Below are 20690 nucleotides of genomic sequence, written 5' to 3' on the forward strand. Positions count from 1 at the left end.
GCGTAGCGGGGTAAGTGCAGAACCACAGTGGCAGCTGCCACCATGATTTAGGCGCCACCCTAATCCATGGAAAACTGCGAGGCAAAAAAACCCAAGTAGCATAGTGTTTTCCACCAAAGACTTTCCCTCTGGTTCATTAAATAACTATTTGAGACAATCAATGTTCTCGGCCTCCAACATCGGGTAGGTCCTCAAAAAAACCTGTAATCACAATTTTGTTTTGTTCTTAAGGTCTTAAGCTACTTAAGGTTAAGCGCATGCCTTGAATGGGGATTAAGTGATTTAACCGTGCAGCTGGTTTTGCCTTTCCAAAAGTTATTGGACAGAATAAATCAAATTATGGTAGTGACACGGTTCATTTTGCCGGGTTGTGACCCATAAATACATGTAGACGTCTCTTATGTAAGTCTATGAGAAAAGTCTGGTTTAATTTCACTGTTTGGCCGCTATGTCTAATTGGCTTCATGGGGGGGGGGCGGCTCATGTGCACGCGCACAGCCGGCTCTCAAGAGGAAGAACAAAGGAAGGTTGGATTACAACAAACACACAGACAGACTTTAGTCTCTGCTCAGGACGCCATTACTCCACTAAATATCATATCAAACCGTTGTTTGCTGCTATATTAATGTTTTGAATGTTGTGTATAGCGCCTTTTAAAATACATACGTTAGCTTGTTGACGGAGCATTGCCTTCAGCTTCGGAATATATATTTTTATCTATTTATTTTGTTTTATATTTGGATTGTACCTTTTTAAAGTTTTATTATGCTACTTATTTGTTTGCTTTATTAACAAAGATAAAACACAAACAAGATGTAGAGAAAACACGATACATAATAATTAAAAATGAAAGAAGGCACCAGAGAACAAACACACAAATTGACCTTCATTCTGCAAACAAAACCTAAATGTCACGTCAGTCTGTGCCTGCAGCACAGACCTCCGACTCGCCGGGTCGTTACGTTGTTCTGTGTGAAAGGTGACATGGCTGTAAAACCAAAATGAACCTTTATCTCAGTTAAAAAAGCGATTAGGTCCCATTACACCTGATGATAAGTATCTGATAACATCTGCTAACTCTTGTTTCTTCTGCAGTGGTATTCATGTGGAGTCTCCGCCCATCATCCCGACTCTCACCACCAGCTACGCCCACGGCACATCCTCCACATCTCTGCACCACATCACCATAGGAGAGGCTCTGCTGAAGGCTGTGGAGCGCACGCCTGACAGGGAGGCCGTGGTCTTCGTACAAGACGGAGTCCGCAAGACCTTTGCACAGTTTCAGCAGGATGTGAGTCGCTTCCTCAAAGTACGAGTGTCCAGTCAAATGTGTCTGACCCCCCCCCCCCCCCCCCCCCCCCCCCCCCCCCCCCCCCCTCCCGAACCACAGCTCTGTACTCTAAGTCCAAATGGAAATAAACGCAGGAAGTAGCCCCATGGATTAGATATTTTGCTAACTATTAACAGATGGTTTCCCTCAATATACAGTGTTTTCCTGGATCTTTACAGTGGAGGCGGAAAATGGTTTTGATCTAGAGTCAGAAAGGCCACAATAATGACAAAAGAGTCATGTTGAAAAATACCACTATTCTCTTGTAAGATTTGAATGTTGTCTTCTTTACCCCACAACTGAGCCATTGCCAATAATCTACAGTGCTCAATGTTATCGTTAAACAAGGCTACTTGTACTACTAATTTCCAGAATAATTTCTTCAAATATCTCCACTTTAATATCTGTTGTGCTTTTTTGAAGATACTTACAAGATTTGAAGCAAAATTAAAACCCTGGTTTTGGAAATGAGAACATCTCCAGGCCATATTTTGCTTTACAAGCCGTATAAAGTGATGGAAAGTGAAGTGCCTGGCTTCACCTTCTCTACCTGCTCCACAAAAAACAGACCTATAAAAGTGTTGTTGTTAAAATTGCCCTTGGACTCCAACTTTTTTTCACGTTCTACAGTTTTATACGAAAGTGAAATGGAGGGAGGATAAATTCACCTTAAAACTAACTTTACTAACTGCAGTACCCTGTTACTCTTGTCTATGGAGGCTGGAAGCAAGCTTTTCCATGCCTAAATGCATGAAGTGTGACAAAACAATGACTTTATTTACTAGAATGCATCATCAAGCAGAAAAGTCTTCAGCCTTTACTTTCAGACTCCGACTCTTCCACTATTTAGGAGCCAGGACAACAAACATTCAGAATTTTAACAAGGGTTTTTGTGTCCCTCGCATTAATGGAGCAGTGTGAATAACTCAGACACCAGGCTGATGCGGCAAGAACGCCAAACAATACTGGAATTGTTTTATTTTCTTCTTAATATCTGTGTAGGTGGATCAAGCTGCAGCCGGGCTGCTGGCAATCGGACTGCAAAAAGGAGACCGGCTCGGGATGTGGGGGCCAAACACTTACGAATGGGTCCTGTTCCAGTTTGCCACAGCCAGAGCTGGCATTATATTGGTGAGTCTAAGCTGCAGCTTATTGCATTAACAAGAAGGAAAACTCAATTTTAGAAGGAACAGTACTGCTCTCAACTACATACTCTCAATCAATGCCATCAGAAAGAGTATGTACTATATCTTCTCCCTCTATGCCACAGAGCTCCATTGTTGTCCAAAAACTATTAAACACATCAATGAGCCGCACTGTTGCACCGGCTGACATGTACAGTCAGACATGCATGTCTCTTTGCTGGAGGGTGACCTTACAGATGTTTATTCTATGGATTGTTGGAGCAGTAATGTAAGGAACATTTCTGTTTTTTTGTATCTTATCATAGTTGCGATTAACACATTGTTGACAATAAGGAAAATAAAGAACATCATCAGCTCATCGTTGTGTAAATAAACATAATGTAATATAATGAATCCATCCTAAAGAAGAGCTTAGATTAGAAGTACAACAGTAAGTGAGGAGAACCGGCCTACACGATGGAAAAGTATTTCAATGAAAGTTGAAGAAAGGAATATTTGGAAGCGTGGGTTTGGAGGACATGGGTAGGGGCGGATGATGAGTCTTTTTGTGATATAAATATTTTTTATAATGACGTATAAAGGTTTTTGAAAAACAAGCTTCCAGGCACCTTTTTAACTAAAAGAAATGTATTCCTCTCCTGGGGATAAAGTTGCACATATATGTTGTTCATTATGTACATTGTCTCTGATCTGGCTGTGGTCCAGTGTTTAATCTGTCAACCTTTACTTAATGTTCCATCGTGAGCAACTGTTTATGGTTTTACCACCCAACAGGTATCTGTGAACCCGGCGTACCAGCTGAAGGAGGTGGAGTTTGCATTGCGGAAGGTGGGTGACTCTTACCAACCTGTTGTTACTGTGACTGTTTACAGAGACTGAATCCCATTCAGGGGAATCCAACGCTCCTCTTCTTGCAGGTCGGGTGTAAAGCCATAGTGTGCCCGACGCAGTTTAAGAATCAGAAGTACTGTGACATGCTGAGACAGATCTGTCCGGAGATCGAGACCTCCGCTCCCGGAGACATCAGGAGTGCACGGTACAGCTGCTGAAGCTCACCTGTCATTGTAACTGGTCTTACATTTTTAATATTCCGAATGTTTAAATTAGGGAATGAATCGACTGTGTTGTCTAATTTCTACACAAGGCCGTCGAATACTCAAGTCATGTCCTGTAAAAGACATCCTAAAGAAGAGTTACAGTCAAACAAAAACTACACTAAAGATTTTTTTTAAAAGCTAATTCTAAAAGATTTCAGAATAAAAGCTCAACCACAACAATAAGTGGCACAGCAAAGTTACGTTTCTAGAGAGTTGGTGACGTAGGCAAGGCAATTTTATTAAAGGGATGGTTTGGAGTAATTTCACCTTAGGGTCCTCTGCACCACAACCTCAAGTCAACCCCCCCCCCCCAAAAAAAACAAAAAAACAATTACTTGATTTAATAGAATGCAGTGTCAGAGTTGCCGCCAACCTGCAGTTTTCTGGGAGTTAGTTTCAGATATGTATTGTATAATTCTCCAGGAACTTATCTCAGGGCTAGTTGGTGAACTGCAGTAGCTGCGGAGCTAACGGCTAACATACTAGCAAGCCCAGACACAGTAGTGCTAGTCAGTCACAGTAGCACAAACGGGAACATTAGGCTAACAATAGACATATTTGTGCCATTGACTCATGCCTCAAAATGTCTGAATCTTTCCTCTCTTGGGGGCCGTCTATACTCTATGGAGGTAAAAGCTGACGGTGCAGCACTGTTAATAAGCTACGAAAGCTCTGATTTTGGACTGCCTGGCTCTCCGTTCCCTTAAAGGACATTTTGCTCCTTTTTTTGTGTTATGTGAAACATTTCTTCGAATAGATGGAGCTGGGGGGATTTCAACTCCTGACCTTAGTGTGTGAATTATTCCAGCTACAGTCTGTTTTTTCAACATTAACAGAAAGATTAGTTCAGCTTAACAGGACACATACATTAAACAGTAACATGCAACTTTAACTTTAAGAGTCAAAGCTGCCAAATATTACAGTGTAACATAAAGCTCCTTAGTTTGAAAGCATGACCCATGTTTCTTTCTTTGTTTGATTTTCCCCTCAGACTCCCAGACCTCCGCTCTGTGATTGTCATTGATAGTCGGCAACCAGGAATGCTTCATCTTGAGGACGTCATGCAGGCGGGCAGCAGCCAGTACATGCAGCAGCTTCAGGATCTGCAGAAGAAGATCTCCTTTGACGACCCCATAAACATCCAGTTCACATCGGTAATTGTTGGATAATTCCTGCTAACCTTAAGGATTGTTAAGGAGCTCTGTTGGAGTGTGTGCAAGCTGAAGCATTTCTGATTGTGTGCCAGGTTTTGTTCTTTTATGGCAGGATGTGCTGGTTTTTCTGGTTCTTCTGGGGAAAAAAGGCACACTGGATTACAGCTCTCAAACTTTATTAGACTGAAAAGGGAATGTTTTAATCCTTAAAGGGTTAGTTCAGATGTTTTGAAGTGTGGTTGTGTAAGCTACTTCTCCATAATCAGTGTGTTAGCTACAGTAGAACAAGAAGCAGACTGGAGTAACAACCCAGAAGCTAAGCAACGTCCTGCCGCGGACGGGGGGGGGCAGCAGCTAGACCCATTTTAGACGCCTTAAAAAGACAAACGCCATCCACTGTAGCTAACACACTGACTATTGAAGTAAGTACCCCATACACCCACACCTCAACACATCTGAACTATCTCTTTAAGGGTTGAAACACTCCCTTTTCAGTCTAATAAAGCTTGAGAGCTGTGTTTAGTGTGCATTTTTTTTTCCCAGAGGAGAAAAAAACAAATAAATGTGGTTGTATAAATAGGGATGGAGATGGAAAAAATTCCCCAACCAGAACAAGTTCCTTCCTGAGGCTGTTTTGCAGAGGCACCATGGCTCCGTCCGCCTCTTAGCACCGCCCACGATGATTGTGATTGGTTTAAAGAAATGCCAATCAACCAGAGCAGGTTTTTCTCACATCCCAGAATCCTGTGTGGACTAGCCAGCGCTGTGGACGAAGGTCTGGCAAAGGGAACCTATATTTGCCTTTACCTTTCATTCATAATATCCATGTTACTGATGATTATTTATCAAAAATCACAGCGTTGGGGCAGAAGGTCTGGCAATGCGAGGCTAGAATATCACTGAGTGTGCTTCCCCTTGTTTAGAGAGCAATAAAAGTATTATATCAGAGTGACCTGACCATTTTTATGGCTTTACAGTCATTTATACAGTCATTTATTTCTGATATCTGTTACCAGGGAACAACTGGTGCTCCAAAGGGTGCCACCTTATCTCATCACAACATCATCAACAATGCCTACTTTGTTGGCAAGAGAGTGGGATACACATGGAGGGTGAGTCTTAACTGACATGTTGTCTTATGCATCATCTGTGTTTCATTTACCCCTAATGAACAGGAAGCATGTGCTTAGTTCTTATCAACTGAGTTTGGGCTATGATATAAAATAAAATAAATGGAACATACAGCATATCCACAAAAAGGCCCAAAACAGTATTGTGTGTGAATCACAGCGTGAAATGTCTTCTTTTAAATCAACAAAAAGCATTTCTTGATGTGCACAGGGGCATTGTTATGTTGAAACAGGAAAGCTATAGACTTATACTTAGACTTCCTTTTGGGATGACTCCCACAAGGAAATTGAAATTTCCAGCATCAGTTTTAGCAAGAATACAGTGTAGAAGTCAGTATAAAGATAACAATAATAACAGTTATAAAAATAGTAATAATAACAATAAGAACATTTGGCTATAAAAAGGCATTTACCATAAATTATCAGTCACAAGTGTCAGTGTTGAGTCAAGTGTTAGTTTCCTAGTATTCATGTTAATAAACTGTTATAACCGTTTATAAAAAAGTTTAAAATGTCTAAAATACAGTGGAAAGTTGTCCATAAAGCCCAACTTAGAATGGGCATGATGGGAGTTGTTTCTCAATGCAAAGTGATTCATCGCGCTCTTTCTTTCAATAACTTATTCCTCCAGAGTTGTAACCCTTCCTGTCTCCTAATTCTTCCCCACAGCCGGACCTTCGGATCTGCCTGCCTGTGCCCATGTACCACTGCTTCGGCTCTGTGGGCGGGGGGATGTGTATTGCCGTGCATGGCATCTCCATTATATTCCCCTCTGCAGGGTACGATGGGAAGGCCACTTTAGCAGCTCTGGAGAGTGAAAGGTAACGCCAGAAACCCTTTGGCCAGGTCCATAAGTGTAGACCGTATTAATCCTGTCCAACCGAAAGCTGTTTGATCTTTTATCTCGTGTGAAAAAGGATTAAATGTGCTGAGAATTTAATCCTCATGCATTCTGAAGCTGCTCCGTGATACAAAGGGAAAAGCTCAGCTGTGGAGGTGGAAACTGGGCAAACTGGTTTTCACACATCACAGATTTCCTCGGCTTAGATGTTGGAATAAATCAACAGCAAAGTGCAAATATAAAACAAACATGCACTTAAAATAATCTTCATGGATTGAAATTGTAAGTGAAATTGTTTGATTGAAGCTTACAGAGCGGGAGAATTCTGCTTTAACTTGTCTGTAGTCCCAGTTTTGGATCAAAGGTTCAAATGATCCGTGCCGTGTCAAGTCTACAGAGAGACAAGAGACAGGGACAAAGAGAAGTGACTCAACAATCACTCCTAAATAATCTCTAGCTATTAGTCTTAGATTTCTTCCCAGAACAACGTGGCCCTGATTAGGGAAAAATGTGGATCAGTGTTTCCCAAAAAGCCCCGAATGATGTCTTCAAATGTCTGGTTTTGTCCACAACTCAAACAGTTTACTGTGAAACTGGAAAATATTCACATTTAAGAAGCTGCAATCAGAGCGTTTTTGACAAATGACTAAAACCAGTTATTAAATTATTTAAATGGTTGACTATTCATTTATTAGGTGAAAACTAAGTGATTCCTCTTTGCTCTAGCCCTGTTAGGATAGAAAGCAATGTATTGTGTACACTTGTTCAGAATGACCAAAAGTGTGTATATTCAGATGTTTTCAAAGCAGGAAAAGCACCGGTTGAACTTCAAACGTTAACGTGGCTGGCTCTGTTGCTGAAAACCAAGACAGTGAGCCAGCATGTACTGGACCAGGAACCCTGCAACTGTTAAAACTGGCCTCTGAGAAAGAGAAGTATAGGAGTAATGTAAAAATAGGCCCCACTGACCCCCTGTCACTCTATAAGCAGCCAGTATTTATCCAGCTGTGTTTGTGCTAAGCTAATCAGCAGCTGGCTGTCTACTGAGATATCGATCCACTCTTCTAATCCTCAGCAAATAAGCGAATGTCAAACTTTGCCTTTGACCTAAATCAAACAGTGTCATTTCAGCAGAGTAGAAGAGTCTCTCTTTAGTTGCACATAGCTGTATCTCAGAATAAGTTTGATCTTTGATAGAAGTGAATTATGAAGATAGAAAGCCAAGCATGCACAGGCACATTATGTAGAGTGTCTCCTAAAGAGAAGTCAATGTGCTCCATTTCCAGAGAGAGTTTGACAAATTTTCCTATTTGCAGCCCACAATTTGCAAGTGCATCTACTGGCTTTAATATTATACTATTGGATTCAAGATCTTTTATGATCTAAAAAACTGTTTGAAATTAAATACACAACCATACCCATAGTTCCCATAGTTCATTCTGAGCACATTTGTGCAGTTTTTCCCGTGATGCAGGGTTTCCCCCAGCGGATTGCAAGCCTGGTGACCCACTGGGCCTAAATCTCTGGGAATTCACTTTCTTAATGCATTTTAAAGACGTTTTTTGAACTACAGTTACAAATTGAATTTTATTTTTAGTATCCAATCATAACAACAGTTATCTTGAGACACTATAAGATAGAGTAGGGGTAGACCACACTCTATAATTTACCAACAAGACACAACAATTCCAGTGATTCCCATAAGAAAAAGCATTAAGTACGACCGTGGCGAGGAAAAAACTAAGATGCATTGTGTAAATTTGTCTATTTCTCCCCCCAGGTGCACCTACATCTACGGCACCCCCACCATGTATGTTGACTGGATCAGCCAGCCAGACTTGGCTAAACATGACTTGTCGTCTGTTCACACAGGTGAGATCAAGGCCGATGTTCTGCCTTTATTGATAGGACGAAATAGCTCCTTGTTCAAAGATAATTTTGTTTTTGTCTTTGCGGGTATTTCCATCAACAAAAAGGCATCATGGCGGGTTCCCCTTGTCCTCCAGAAGTTGTGAAGAAGGTCATTACTGCGATGGGCGTCAAAGAAATAACAGTGAGTCGAAAGTTACATTTAGTGTTTTTTTAATTGTTATCACAGATAGTATAAGAAGCAAATGCATCTCACAAAAAAAATTAGATCAGAAATTTAATTTAGTTCAAAATGATTCAGTGATGTAGTTCCGCTTTGACACACTAGGGGGAGTCACATCCTAAGGGAAACGTCCAATAGCTTTAGCAACAACATGGGTGTACACAGGAAGTTCTGTTGGGAGACTTGATTTATGCAGAGATCCAACAACAGGCATCATGTAGAAAAATATAGAGTGAGACAAAAAGAAGGGTTCATTTTGTAGAAGGTTTGTATCTGAGCACGTTGTCACCACTTCCAAAAGTCAAGGAAATGTAAAGATGTCGAATATACATTAGATATTACATAAAGTCAACAGTCAGTCAGTCTCAGAGTTGGTGTGCAAGAAAGTCTTCACTTTTTCTTACAATTAAGATCAGTGAAATGTTAAGAAAATGTTAAAAATAATTTGCTTTAAAGTACACAGAAAATAGCACAACAGATAACATATTAATCTCTTTAGACTTATTCTTGTTTACATTCATAGATGAGCCTAAAAAAATGTAAATTTAACCTCAAAGATCCTTGGAGTGTTAAATTACTTTCACACGGGGTGAAATGACACAAAAAGAAAGAGATATAATTTGTAAATTGTCTCCTACGATTCACCAAATAATACCCTACATCTTCCCAGTCTTCTTGTCTCTTAGACTTGTTGCAGAAACAAGTCTTCCTGTACGGTTCGTCCTTTGTGTGGTCACTGTCTCGGTTTTCTCAGTCGGTGAGGGTGTAAAAGTGACATCACAAAGTAGAGCAGAGGGTAAGCGAGAGTTGGAGGATGTATTTCTCTGCCTCTTCATTTTTTTGGAGCCATAGTTAATAAGTTGTTTAAAATGTTAACCACCAAAACAAAGGAGACATTGTGTTCCGTATGCTAAAGTTGCACTATTCATATTTTATATCTATCAACGATAGACCAAGTAACTGTATGTAAAGAATTAACTTGACTTCTTTTATAGATGAAATTAACAATGCATAATGTTTAAAATAGGGTGCTTTAGCGGTGCTGGTAGGTTGACAGAGTTAGGCCAGTTGTTTCCCCCTGTTTCCAGCCTTTGTGCTAAGCTAAGCTAACTGGCTGCTGGCGGTAGCTTCAAGAACTTGATCTTGAAGAGTGGTATAGATCTTCTCATGTCGCTCTGTTTAAGCATTATTTTACCAAAAATATCAAACATTCCCTTTTAAGATCATCTGGTTTGGGTTTACATTATTTCCACGCTCATCAAGAGACTGAAACATAGAAGAGACCCTCCTCCTCAGGGAAGAGCATTCAGATTTTTTGGATTCCCAATTGATCCTGTTCTCTGAGACCCTGAACGCACCAGGAAAACACAACGTATCTGCCCTTAAGGCTTTTTGTAGCCTTCATTTACTCAAACTGCGTCCTTTGTTTGGTGGTCACTAATGTTGCACATTTCCATTTCAAACTTAAGTCTACATCAGTTATGTAAATAAATAAAAATGAAGCTCTTGCTGTGTTTGGGTGTGAGAGAGACAGACAGAGAGCAAGCGTATTCATGCATGTGTCTGTTGACACTAGTGACAGTATTTGACGGATGAAAAGATGGACCGTCTTGAAGTAGAATGAGTTAGCATTGCTTTTCGTTGCATGTGTAGCCAGTCACCTGGACAGGCTCCTCCTCTGCGTCTCCTGTGGAAAAGACACAAAATCAGCAGCCAAATGAAACAGTCTGTCCTCCAACAAGAGACCCTGTGACCTGGACTCGGTGTACTGGACCCCGGGGCCGACATGGAAAAGTTCAGACGGGGACAGAAAGTTCTGTGGTCAGGAAGAGAGGACTGGAAAACAAAATCATGCAAAGCCAGCTGTAGGCCACTCCAAAACCAACTTAATCCTCATGTGGGAGCGTCTCAATCCAACGTTGCATTGTACATAAGTCCAGCTGAAAACCTTTACTCCCAACCACCACAGGAGGGAGGGATGTTGTAGGAACTAAACTGCACCTCAGGTATTTGCAAAAGTAACAATCAGTGAGGGTGACACTTGAAAAACATTTAACTTAACTATCATTTAACTTTATTTGAAGTTGGAGTGTCTCCAGTCACATATTTGGATGCCACGTTTGCAAAAACGACAGATGAAACTGGTTTCATTCAAACGTGACTGATGTATGTGTTTAAAGACATTTAAACATTTAGGGAAATATGCTTATTAGGGCCTGAGCTCCTATTGAAAATTACTATTATTACAGCAAATTAATTGCATTTTGAGGGACTTAACGTATTCAAAAACTCACCAAAATTTGCGGTCACATCAAGTCTGGTGAATATGTACTGTACGTGTTTTAAGGGTTTCGGGGATAGCACAAAAAATGCTCAAAAGTGCACAAAAATGGCTCGCAAGCACCCTCTATAACATAAAAAAAAAAATGAGCCCCTGCAGTACGTTAAACGTGGACTAACAAGAGTTGGTATACATATGTAGCATGTCACGAAACAAACACAAGCTCTTCTCATCTAGCCCTCAGCAAAAAAAGCACATTTACTAAATATTGACCTAATCCTTTATTGTGGATTTTATTCTCTGATTAGGTCGGTTTGTGAGATGTGGATAATGTAGAACATTTTATCTTTTCTTGTTATGTCATCGGCTTGTTTTGGTGACAGTTACCTGTACAACTGCTAGTTCAAAGACGTGAGCCCTTTTTGGACTTTGACTTGACTTTGCAGCCACTGAAGGCGGGGCTGTCTCTCACTTGCTTTCCTTTCTGGGGAGGTGGAGATGCACACACTGCGTCTGGACGAGTGCGGCTCGAGTCCATCCACCTGCGGGTAGAAACCAGAAGATAAGGAGCAGAGACTTTGTGCCTTTAGTGTGTCTGTAAAGTGTTGTTTCAGGTGATGCTCACCTGCGCAATGGAGATAGCTGGCACGTGCAGCTCCATGGATTGCTGGAGAGCGTGAGGTTGGTGAGGGGGCCAAATTCGAGGCTTTTGGGAAGGAGCTTTAGCTTGTTGTTGTCCAGGTGCAGTGACTTGATTGCCGTCACACCAGTGAACGCACCATCTGAGAACTAGAAAAAAGGAAGAGCCGTAAGAGTTGTAATTTTTGTTTTTATCTCAATGGCTGCATTTTCATAGGACATTCATCCATTCACACACACAGACACACCGATAGCATTGAGGTATCATGCAAGGTGCTGGCCCTGCCATCAGAAGCAATTTGAGGTTTAAAGCCCAAGAACAACAATGAAAGCTAAGGATCAAAGCATTAAGGAATCCTTTTTGGCAATAATTTAGAAGGTCCCATATTATAAAACTGAGATTTACATGTGTTTTTTATTATAAAGCAGGTCGAGGTGCTTTATAAATACTGTAAGAGTATAAAAACACTAAATCCACAAATTCCATATTCAGAAACTGGGACTTTAAACCAGCTGTCAGGACTTCCGTAAGGTTATGATTTCACAACTATACTTTATACAGGTATAAAGTGCTGCTACAGTCATTCTTCGGCTGCAATGGTGATAAAGAGACGCAGAGGCAGAAGACCTGGAAATGCTGACCAATCAGAGTGGACTGGACTTTTTCGTGAGGGGGGCTTAAAGAGACCGGCGCTAAAATGAAGCGTTTCAGACAGAAAGTGAATATAGGTATATTTAGACAGACAGAGATGAGAAAAAATAGTTTTTTTTACATAAAAGCATGTAAACATATTCTATTAGAAACCTGAATCATGAATGAGCATGACGTGAAGATTCATTGGACCTTTAAATGTCATGATTCAATGCACATGATGATAATGTGGTTCACACCAACACCCATCTTTATGTCTGTCGGACAGATGCCGAGCGAGGGAATCTCACTAGTGTTTCTCTGGCATGAAAGCCTCCTCTCATCCTTCCTTCTGCACTCGCACTAATGTAAATACTAACGGTCAGCGCCCTTCGTCTTTCCCGCTACTTCATAGGCATCTGTGAGGGCGCTAAATGCTTCAGAGAGGTGTGAGGTGAACCGTCAAAGTGTCAAAGTTTAGTCTCCTCCAGGATGAAGAAGAGGGCGGATGAGAGCTTTTCAGCTTTTGAAGGGTTGTTTTATGCAAGTCTGGAGGAGATGATGTTGGCTGTTTGGAAATTTCCACTGTATAGCGACAAGTAGCTATGGATTTAGTATTTTGAAGCAATGAAAGATGGATGACTTCCAGCATGGCCAAGGTGTTTTTGCTCTCTCTGTCGTCTCTCTCTTTGCCAGGAAGGCTTGCAAAGGGCCCAATTGTCCATTCAACTGGGGCGATGGCAAGCTAAAAATACTCCTCTTCATACACTGTGGAACACCCTGCCTCTCTATTTACCTGTCTCCTCACCCCTCCTGACCTGTTTACAAGACGCTCCCCCGGGAAAGTAGAAAACACACCTTGCTGAAAATAACACTTGTGTAATAATTAGACCCGGACATGCTTGGCCAAGGTCCAGCAAACAAAAACACTCTAAAAATACCTGCATTTGGCTGGAAAATGGTTTAATCTCCCCGGCTGTGTGTGCTGCTTCAACCGGGCTCGCACACAGTCCCAGCGTGAGAAGGTTGTTATTTTACAGTTTTCCCCTCTGGGATAACTCCGTACTGTGGCACAGGTACACTCAAATATTGGACTAACCTCACGTATGAAGCAAATGTACACTCAGTGAAGCCTGAGTAGTAGTGTGGTATAGCATAGAGGTCACACTGTGTACGTTCATACTGAAGCTGTGTGAGCTCTAGATGAACAGATGGATGTTTTACTGTGGAAACATCTGTCTTTGTGATATTTGAAGATTAAAACACCAGATTAGGGTCAAACGTTCACCATTTAGCAGCCAGACTGTAGTATTCATGATTATGGGCTTATTGGTTGTATAAAATGGAGCCTGGATGTCTAGGAAGGCTCCAGTCTGCTGTGGAAGTAAAATTATGAAGTAGTACCTTCCACCTGTCTCACTTGTTGGTTGTAAAATGTTCAGTTCACCCAAAATACAAAAAAGGAGAAGACATTTTTTGGTTTCTTAACGTGCAAATCCCTTTAATCTTGCTGATTGGTTTATTCCTTTTTATTCATAAAATTGTGAAAAATGTATCTCAATTTCCCAGAGCTTAAGTTTATATCTTAAAATGTCTCGTTTTATTGGGTCAGAAGTCCAAAACTTCAACATATTCAATATACAGAAAAAAACATCCTCGCCTTTTTTAAGCTGGAACCAGCTTGAAAAATAAATCAAGCGATTATTCAAATATTAAAATAGTTATTTTTCTGTCTATGGACTTAGTGATTAATAGACTTGGCGTCACACCTCTAACCTCCGTTTCAGGGTCTTAGGGAGGAAGTTAGAAGTTATGAGACCAAAACTATGATCATGGCCATATGCCAAAGGTTTTTGTTATTCAGGTAAACGGACCCAGTAAAAAGGGAACTTTTGGGGCATTTTCGGTCTTTATTTTACAGGACAGTCATGAAAGAGGAGAGAGCAGGGGAATGACATGCAGCAAAGGGCTGCAGGTCAGAGTTAACACTGACCTGCTGAATAGAGGAGTTAACCTCTATATATGTGCTCTGCTGGCTCTACCAACTGAGCTATCTGAGTGCCTGAGCTTTGTGTATTAAAGTTGCACGGCAATTAAGACTACTATATGTTCACGACAAGTCAGATCTCTACACGAGACATCAAGACCTAAATAGAATAGGGCAAAAGATTGAACCATGCAACATCAGGTTAGCATTATCATGATACATTCAGGCAGTCGAAGATGAGCAAGAACACACACACCAACCTCTGCAATACTTCAAAATATTCAGTCCCAAAGTCTGCTTCTAATAGGATTAATGAATATGAACGACTGTAGAGGCATCCATTCACATCTGTCAAGATATGTACACTGTGTGAAATATGCCTGTTGGCTGCAGACAAGGGGGTGTCGACCATTGGCAAGCCCCTACATGTAAATATGCTAATGAAATATAGTCAAGACAGGTTGCCTGACCAAAACAAATATTACTCCAACACACAGTGTAGTATAAAGACTTTTTCATGAGAGGAACTTGTAATTCCGACCTTGATTTAGACAATTTTATTTAATGGTTAGAATTAAAATCACTTTCAAGCACTGTATTTCCAACAGCTAGCTCTCTGTCATGCCCTCTGCATGACTCTATCTATCTTTTCATTTTTACCTGAAAAGTAGTTGAGCACATTTAGAATATTTTGACAGGTAATAAGTAGCACTGGATCTGTCTTACCTCACAGTAATGGTGCCCTTTTATGGAGTTTCAGTTCAACTCCAAGGGGCTTTAGTGGCATGGGCAACATACATTTACATTGCCGAAGCATTAGTGAAATAAAAAGTAAGAGGTTCAAACAATAATTAAAGATCTAGTAGAATAACGTGTAAACAAAGCTGTCTGAAATGTTTGACTGCAGTTGCCTTCAGTGCTTTGAATGTCTACATGTTAGGCATCATATAGTTGAAATCATGCCACGTCTGTCTAGTAAATATTCAGTAAAACCAGAGACTGACCTTTTCCAGACCCATGTTGTCCAGGTATAGTTTCTCCATGTAGCGCCCAAAGCTCTGGAAGGCAAAGTCTGGGATGGTCCTCATGGGGTTCTTCCCCAGCGTGAGTTCCTCCACCACTCGTAGTTTGCTCATTGCCGCGAGGGGATAGGTAGACAGCTTGTTCCTGTCCAGGTGAAGTATAGCCAGGTTCTCCACGTCGTCCAGAGAGCCCGGCTGCAGGGTCGTCAGCTCGTTCCCGCTCATGTGCAGCCAGCGCAAGTTTGTGGCACCGGCAAAGGTCCCCGGCCGGAGCTCCCGGAGCTTGTTGTCGTTGAGCTGCAGAATAAAGAGGTTGATCATGGGGGAGAAGATGCCCTTAGTGAGGTCGCTGATCTGGTTCCCATCAAGATGGAGGTAGGTGAGCTCGGTCAGGTCCTCGAAGGCGCCGGGCTTGATGCTGGTGATGTCGTTGTTGGACAGGTAGAGGTAGACAAGCTTCTTCAGCCCCTTGAAGGCCTGGGATCCAATCTCTCGCAGCTGACAATGCTGCATGTGCAAAGAGATCAGTCCCTTGCTTTCACCGAAGGCCCCCGTGGGAATGCTGCCCAGGTTGTTCCTCTGCAGGTTCAGCAAACGGGTGACCTCTGACACCCGGGGGATCTTCTTCAGCCCGACGCTGTCGCAGATGACGTGCTGGAGGTCCCCGTGGCAGTGGCACTGGTGGGGGCACTGTCCCGGGGCTCCCTGCACCGCGGGGCCCAGGACCAGGAGGCAGGTCCCCAGCAACAACCAGCTCACACAACGCATAATGACGAGCTCGCTGCCTTGATTAGAGCCTCTTCCAGTCTTTTACCAGAAGAAGAACAAGCAGGCAAGTCCTGTAAAAAGCTTCAGAGAGCAGCAGAGAAGCTCTCTGTGTGTGTTTGTGTTCAGAGAGTAAGAGACGGAGAGAGAAGGAGGGAAAAGGTGAGTGACTGAGAGAAGGTGGGCGATGCACTTTTAGAGGAGGATGGCCGGTCAACAGAACACACAGCACTATTTATAACATTTACTTGAGGAAAAAAACGAGGAGGGCTTGCCAGAGTGTTAGACTGAGAGGTTTGCAAGAGGAAGTCAAGTGTCTGTGAGAATTTAACCCTAAATGAGCAGTAAGACGATGGGGGACGCACTCTTTCTCTTAAACTACTTAAACGGTCTGACATTCTGCTGGATGGACATGTGCAGTCAAATCATAAGAGAAGACACATGCTCTCTGCTAGTTTCAGTTTATAGGTGATTCTTTAGCAACGTTGCAGGTCAGTTTTGAACCGTGCACGCTCCCAGACGCCGCTATTGTTTTTCAGTCTGCTGTGGCAGGAAAAGGAGCCACTCCTTTACAGCTCTATAACCTATAATAGTCTCCAGATGGCTGTCAAGAAGTGTGATGATGTTTCAAGTCATAACTATTGCAAAAAAAGATACTTACAATAGAAGGTTTCAGATGCCCCTTAACATTCCTGTGTGCATTCCTTCTTTTGAAATGGAGCGCGGTATTATGTAATGGTCTTTTTCCGTCAAACCTGTGAGTTGTTAAGAGGATTGTGGCTCTGAGGCTTCAACTAAAAGACATGAAGTAGTTATTTTTCAAAGTCTGTCACTGTGAGAAAATAAAAAAAGATGAATTTGAGCCACAACCAGTCAAATCTGAGAATTACACCTGCTTTTAATAAGAAAGGAAGGTTTAGGAAAAGGTGCAGCAGGACTTTGTTCACTGACTCGGGTCAGTTTGGCTTCACTTGGATGGGCCCACCCAGGATAAAAGGAATCAAGAGTTTACTTAACAAATCTGACATTTTATTGGGAATATTGTCTCCGCCCTGATTTTCCAGTTAAAGTTCTCCCCTCTAAAATGCCCTGATGGTCCTCTTTGTCCACCAGTCTTTAACCTTTCTCCATCTGATTGATTCTGCAACTGTGAGCACAGCAACAGTATACTTTATGCCACCATCTGTCTCTCTTCTCTTCAGATTGCTTATTTTCGAATTAAAAAAACAACAATTTATAATCCGCCGCTTCAATAGTATTTAAGTACAGCAGTTCAGTAAAAAAAAACTCAGTTTATATTAATCTGCAACTATTTTGATTAGAGAACATCATCCCGCAGCTCTTCAAGCAACTGTCAAGTGTGTGTGCGTGTGCGTGTGCGTGTGCGTGTGTGTGTTACCACATGCTGTTCTGCTCACCACATGCTGTTTGTGTGATTGACAGATTGCATACGGCACCACAGAGAACAGCCCCGTGACTTTCTGCGGGTCTCCGTCAGACAACCTGGAGAGGAAGTGTGACACCGTTGGCTACATCATGGACCACATAGAGGTGCTTTAAACATCCTCATTCACCCAGACACTGTGGACAAAATACATTATCACCAGTTTGTGTCCAGTGTATGTGCCAGTTACAATAAGTATAACCTGCATGATCACCATCATCCGTGTCTAAACTTGTAGTTAAGAACAAAAAATGTGTGAAAAGTCTCCTCCTGAGCCACTTCCTGTTCAACGGACAGGTTTGGATTTACTCATAGTTGGAGATTAGTCTTTAAAAGTTTTTAAATGTCATTCTCAACAGGTAGGATACTTAAGCATGTATGCCAAGACATCTAGAATTCCTCCCACCCCTTATGTTTCCTTCTGGTGTTGACCTCCAGTTCCCATTTACCTTTACATCCAAAGCCTTTTCAGTTGAATCCAAGCATATAGTACTGTATAGACAAGATATTATTTTCTCAATCCAGTCCTCTTTAAAACTACTTGGTACTTATCCAGGGACGTTTTAAACTCAGGGGACTTGATTAAAGGTTTCGCCCATTTGGTACTGTACTGCACGCACCCACATGTAGAGGTTTAGTCCTCAAGGCAGAGGACCAGCGTTCAGATCCTACTTGCAGGGATATCCTGCATGTCATTAAAAAGGCGGAAAAATGCCCAAAAAATAGTCTTTTTTTTTTCTTTTAGATTTTCCTTATTGGCGTTTTTAGGTATTTAATGACAGGACAGTTGAAGAAATGAAAGGGGAGAGAGGGGGGAATGACTGCGTTGAGGAGTAAACCTCTAGGTACCAACTGAGCTATCTGGGCACCCCCCAAAGAAAAATCTTTAAAAAAATAAAATGTTTCGTCTTTCATCCGAGAGACTTGTTCCGTTGTGAGTGAACGGTGGGGAGGCCCAGATATTTGATCCTCTGTAGGGTCGTTATCAAGATGATTGGTAACGGCTTCTTTTATTAGTGCTTGTGGCTGTGATGGTCGTTGGAGACACCTGACGCCAAGTCTGAGCGGCCATTGTTGGTATTCTCGCATGAGGCCAAATGTGAGCATTGGTTTAATTGGTACATCTTTAATGTTGTCCCTGTTCCTTGTATGTCACCAAAAATGTTGTATCGTAAAATATCTAAACACTTCATTAGATGAAAAACCATGATTAACTTTATGAAATAACTTGTATCTAACTGAATGCTCCACAGGCTAAAATCGCAAACCCTTCAACAGGAGAGATTTTGCCTCTGGGGATGCTGGGAGAGATCATGATCAGAGGCTACTGCGTGATGTTGGAGTACTGGGGGGACGAGGCCAAAACAAGAGAGTGCATCACTAAAGAAGGATGGTACAAAACTGGGTGAGTGAAAGCTGTCAGTGAATGCATCTCTCTTGTATTTATACTGCACACAGCATCACAGTATTGAACTTTATTTTGGAAGCAGCACTGATAACAGACAAAAAAAACATCAACAGCAATAAGAAAGTATATGAAATGCAAAGACTTGTAAATATGAAGTACTTTGTCTTTATTTGTTGGACAATCAAACTTAATCGAATACTTTTTCTTAGTCTAGTTTCTGATGTTTGTTGAATGTTTTCTGTTTTCTTGCAGAGACATCGGCAGGTTGGATGCACACAGCTACCTCCGAATCGAGGGCCGGATCAAAGACATGATCATCAGAGGAGGAGAGAACATTTACCCCGCGGAGATCGAACAGTTTCTGCACACGCACCCCAAAATCAAGGAGGCCCAGGTGGGCTCCAACAGTCCGATCTCTACTTTCATTAATCTTGGGGCGTCTTATTTAATTTTAGAGCATTTGAAAAAACAAAATGAAGTGTTTTTGAAATAGTATTGAGTAAAAGTTGACATATTCCAGTCTGTGATTATCATCAACATCCATTCCTTTAATTTTAGTCTAAATAATTCCTAATTTCTGCTTTTCGAACTCAAACATTAGGTATAATGTCCTATAAATGAGGTTTAATGACCATAAATAACTGTAAAACTAAAGTTAACAAGTTAGTGTTACGTTAAAAACGTCAAAAGTGACCAACAATTTTTAAAAAGCGTCAAAAGTGTTCAAAAAAGGGACGGAAATGTTAGAAAAAGTTAAAAACATAAATTAAATGAGTTGTTTTTAAGTTTTGGCAGAAAAACAACACAGGGTTAAGAAGACACTTTTTGTTCTGAGTATCCTTTTGTGACTTCAATTTCTGACATTTCTCTCGACAATTTCTGACTCTCAGATAGTTTTCAAGTTTGTTTCTCGTAAATGTACAACTTTAATTCCAAAATGTTTAGTTTTTTCTCAGATTATCACCCCCCTCTCCCGGTTCGGTTCAGTTTCGGCTTTTTGGCCCTAATAAACCGTCTTCTAGTACCAGACTTAGTCAAATAAGAGAATTTTCAAAAGTTTTTCAAATTGTCTATATTTGGTCTTAATGTTTGAGTACACTGTATGTTTTGCATCAGAAACAATACTTTCTTTCTTCTGATGCAGAGCTCCATGTTTTGGTTTTCCTCAGGTGGTCGGAGTTAAGGATCCCCGCATGGGGGAGGAGGTCTGCGCCTGCGTCAAACTAGTAGACGGAGAGGACTGTACTGCAGAAGACATCAAAGCTTACTGCAAAGGACAGGTGAGACCCCAACTTCTTATTAGTATTTCACAATGAGCTGCGGTTATGTTGTACTTTCTCTTCCTGTCCAACATGTGTGAATGACTCTGCTTCATCGGCTCCCTTCAGATCGCTCACTTCAAGATTCCTCGCTACGTACTTTTCGTGACCAGCTACCCGCTCACCATCACTGGAAAGGTACGAGCTCATTTACTCCTATGAATGACAAACAAGGTTTATTTTACTGTGTTTATTAACCCTCATGGTGTCCTCGGGGTAATTGACCCGTATTTCCTATATCAATGTTCTTTATAACTACCCAAAATAACATGATTGATTCCACACTCGTTCACGCTCCACAAAACGCTCTTTGGGGGGATTTTGATGGGTGATTTTGGGGCGTCTTGTTTAATTTTATAGCATTTTTTTAAAAACTTTTTTCAACGCACTATGCTATGACTTTTT

General features: G+C 41.4%; 2 protein-coding genes across 3 annotated transcripts in view; one reads left to right on the forward strand and one right to left on the reverse strand.

The window, feature by feature from the left end:
- The window catches only part of acsf2 (acyl-CoA synthetase family member 2), a 38381-nt gene that overhangs the window by 775 nt on the left and 16916 nt on the right, over nt 1-20690 (forward strand). For both annotated transcript variants that reach the window (XM_034859652.1, XM_034859651.1), the window contains exons 2-15: nt 1096-1291; nt 2333-2461; nt 3250-3303; nt 3393-3511; nt 4564-4726; nt 5743-5838; nt 6526-6677; nt 8478-8569; nt 8674-8750; nt 17558-17665; nt 18812-18963; nt 19219-19360; nt 20136-20246; nt 20355-20423. In XM_034859652.1, coding sequence (XP_034715543.1) covers nt 1096-1291; nt 2333-2461; nt 3250-3303; nt 3393-3511; nt 4564-4726; nt 5743-5838; nt 6526-6677; nt 8478-8569; nt 8674-8750; nt 17558-17665; nt 18812-18963; nt 19219-19360; nt 20136-20246; nt 20355-20423 — 1660 coding nt within the window. The remainder of the gene's footprint in view (nt 1-1095; nt 1292-2332; nt 2462-3249; nt 3304-3392; nt 3512-4563; nt 4727-5742; nt 5839-6525; nt 6678-8477; nt 8570-8673; nt 8751-17557; nt 17666-18811; nt 18964-19218; nt 19361-20135; nt 20247-20354; nt 20424-20690) is intronic.
- On the reverse strand, nt 9043-16359 carry chad (chondroadherin). Its single transcript, XM_034859681.1, has 4 exons — nt 15332-16359; nt 11696-11859; nt 11458-11612; nt 9043-10476 (listed from the first exon to the last, which is right to left on the reverse strand). Exons 1-3 carry the CDS (start codon nt 16115-16117, stop codon nt 11474-11476), a joined length of 1089 nt encoding a protein of 362 aa, XP_034715572.1. The 5' UTR covers nt 16118-16359; the 3' UTR covers nt 9043-10476; nt 11458-11473.

This window comes from Etheostoma cragini, chromosome 21 (genome assembly GCF_013103735.1).
Source record: "Etheostoma cragini isolate CJK2018 chromosome 21, CSU_Ecrag_1.0, whole genome shotgun sequence".
Lineage (NCBI taxonomy): Eukaryota > Metazoa > Chordata > Actinopteri > Perciformes > Percidae > Etheostoma > Etheostoma cragini.

Excerpts from the sequence above, each read along its gene's own strand:
- chad (XM_034859681.1), bottom strand. The coding sequence starts at position 16,117 with ATGCGTTGTGTGAGCTGGTTGTTGCTGGGGACCTGCCTCCTGGTCCTG. Across the intron at positions 11,860-15,331 it reads ACAACATGGGTCTGGAAAAG|TTCTCAGATGGTGCGTTCAC; the intron begins GTCAGTCTCTGG and ends CCTTTTTTCTAG. Across the intron at positions 11,613-11,695 it reads CAGCTATCTCCATTGCGCAG|GTGGATGGACTCGAGCCGCA; the intron begins GTGAGCATCACC and ends TTCTACCCGCAG.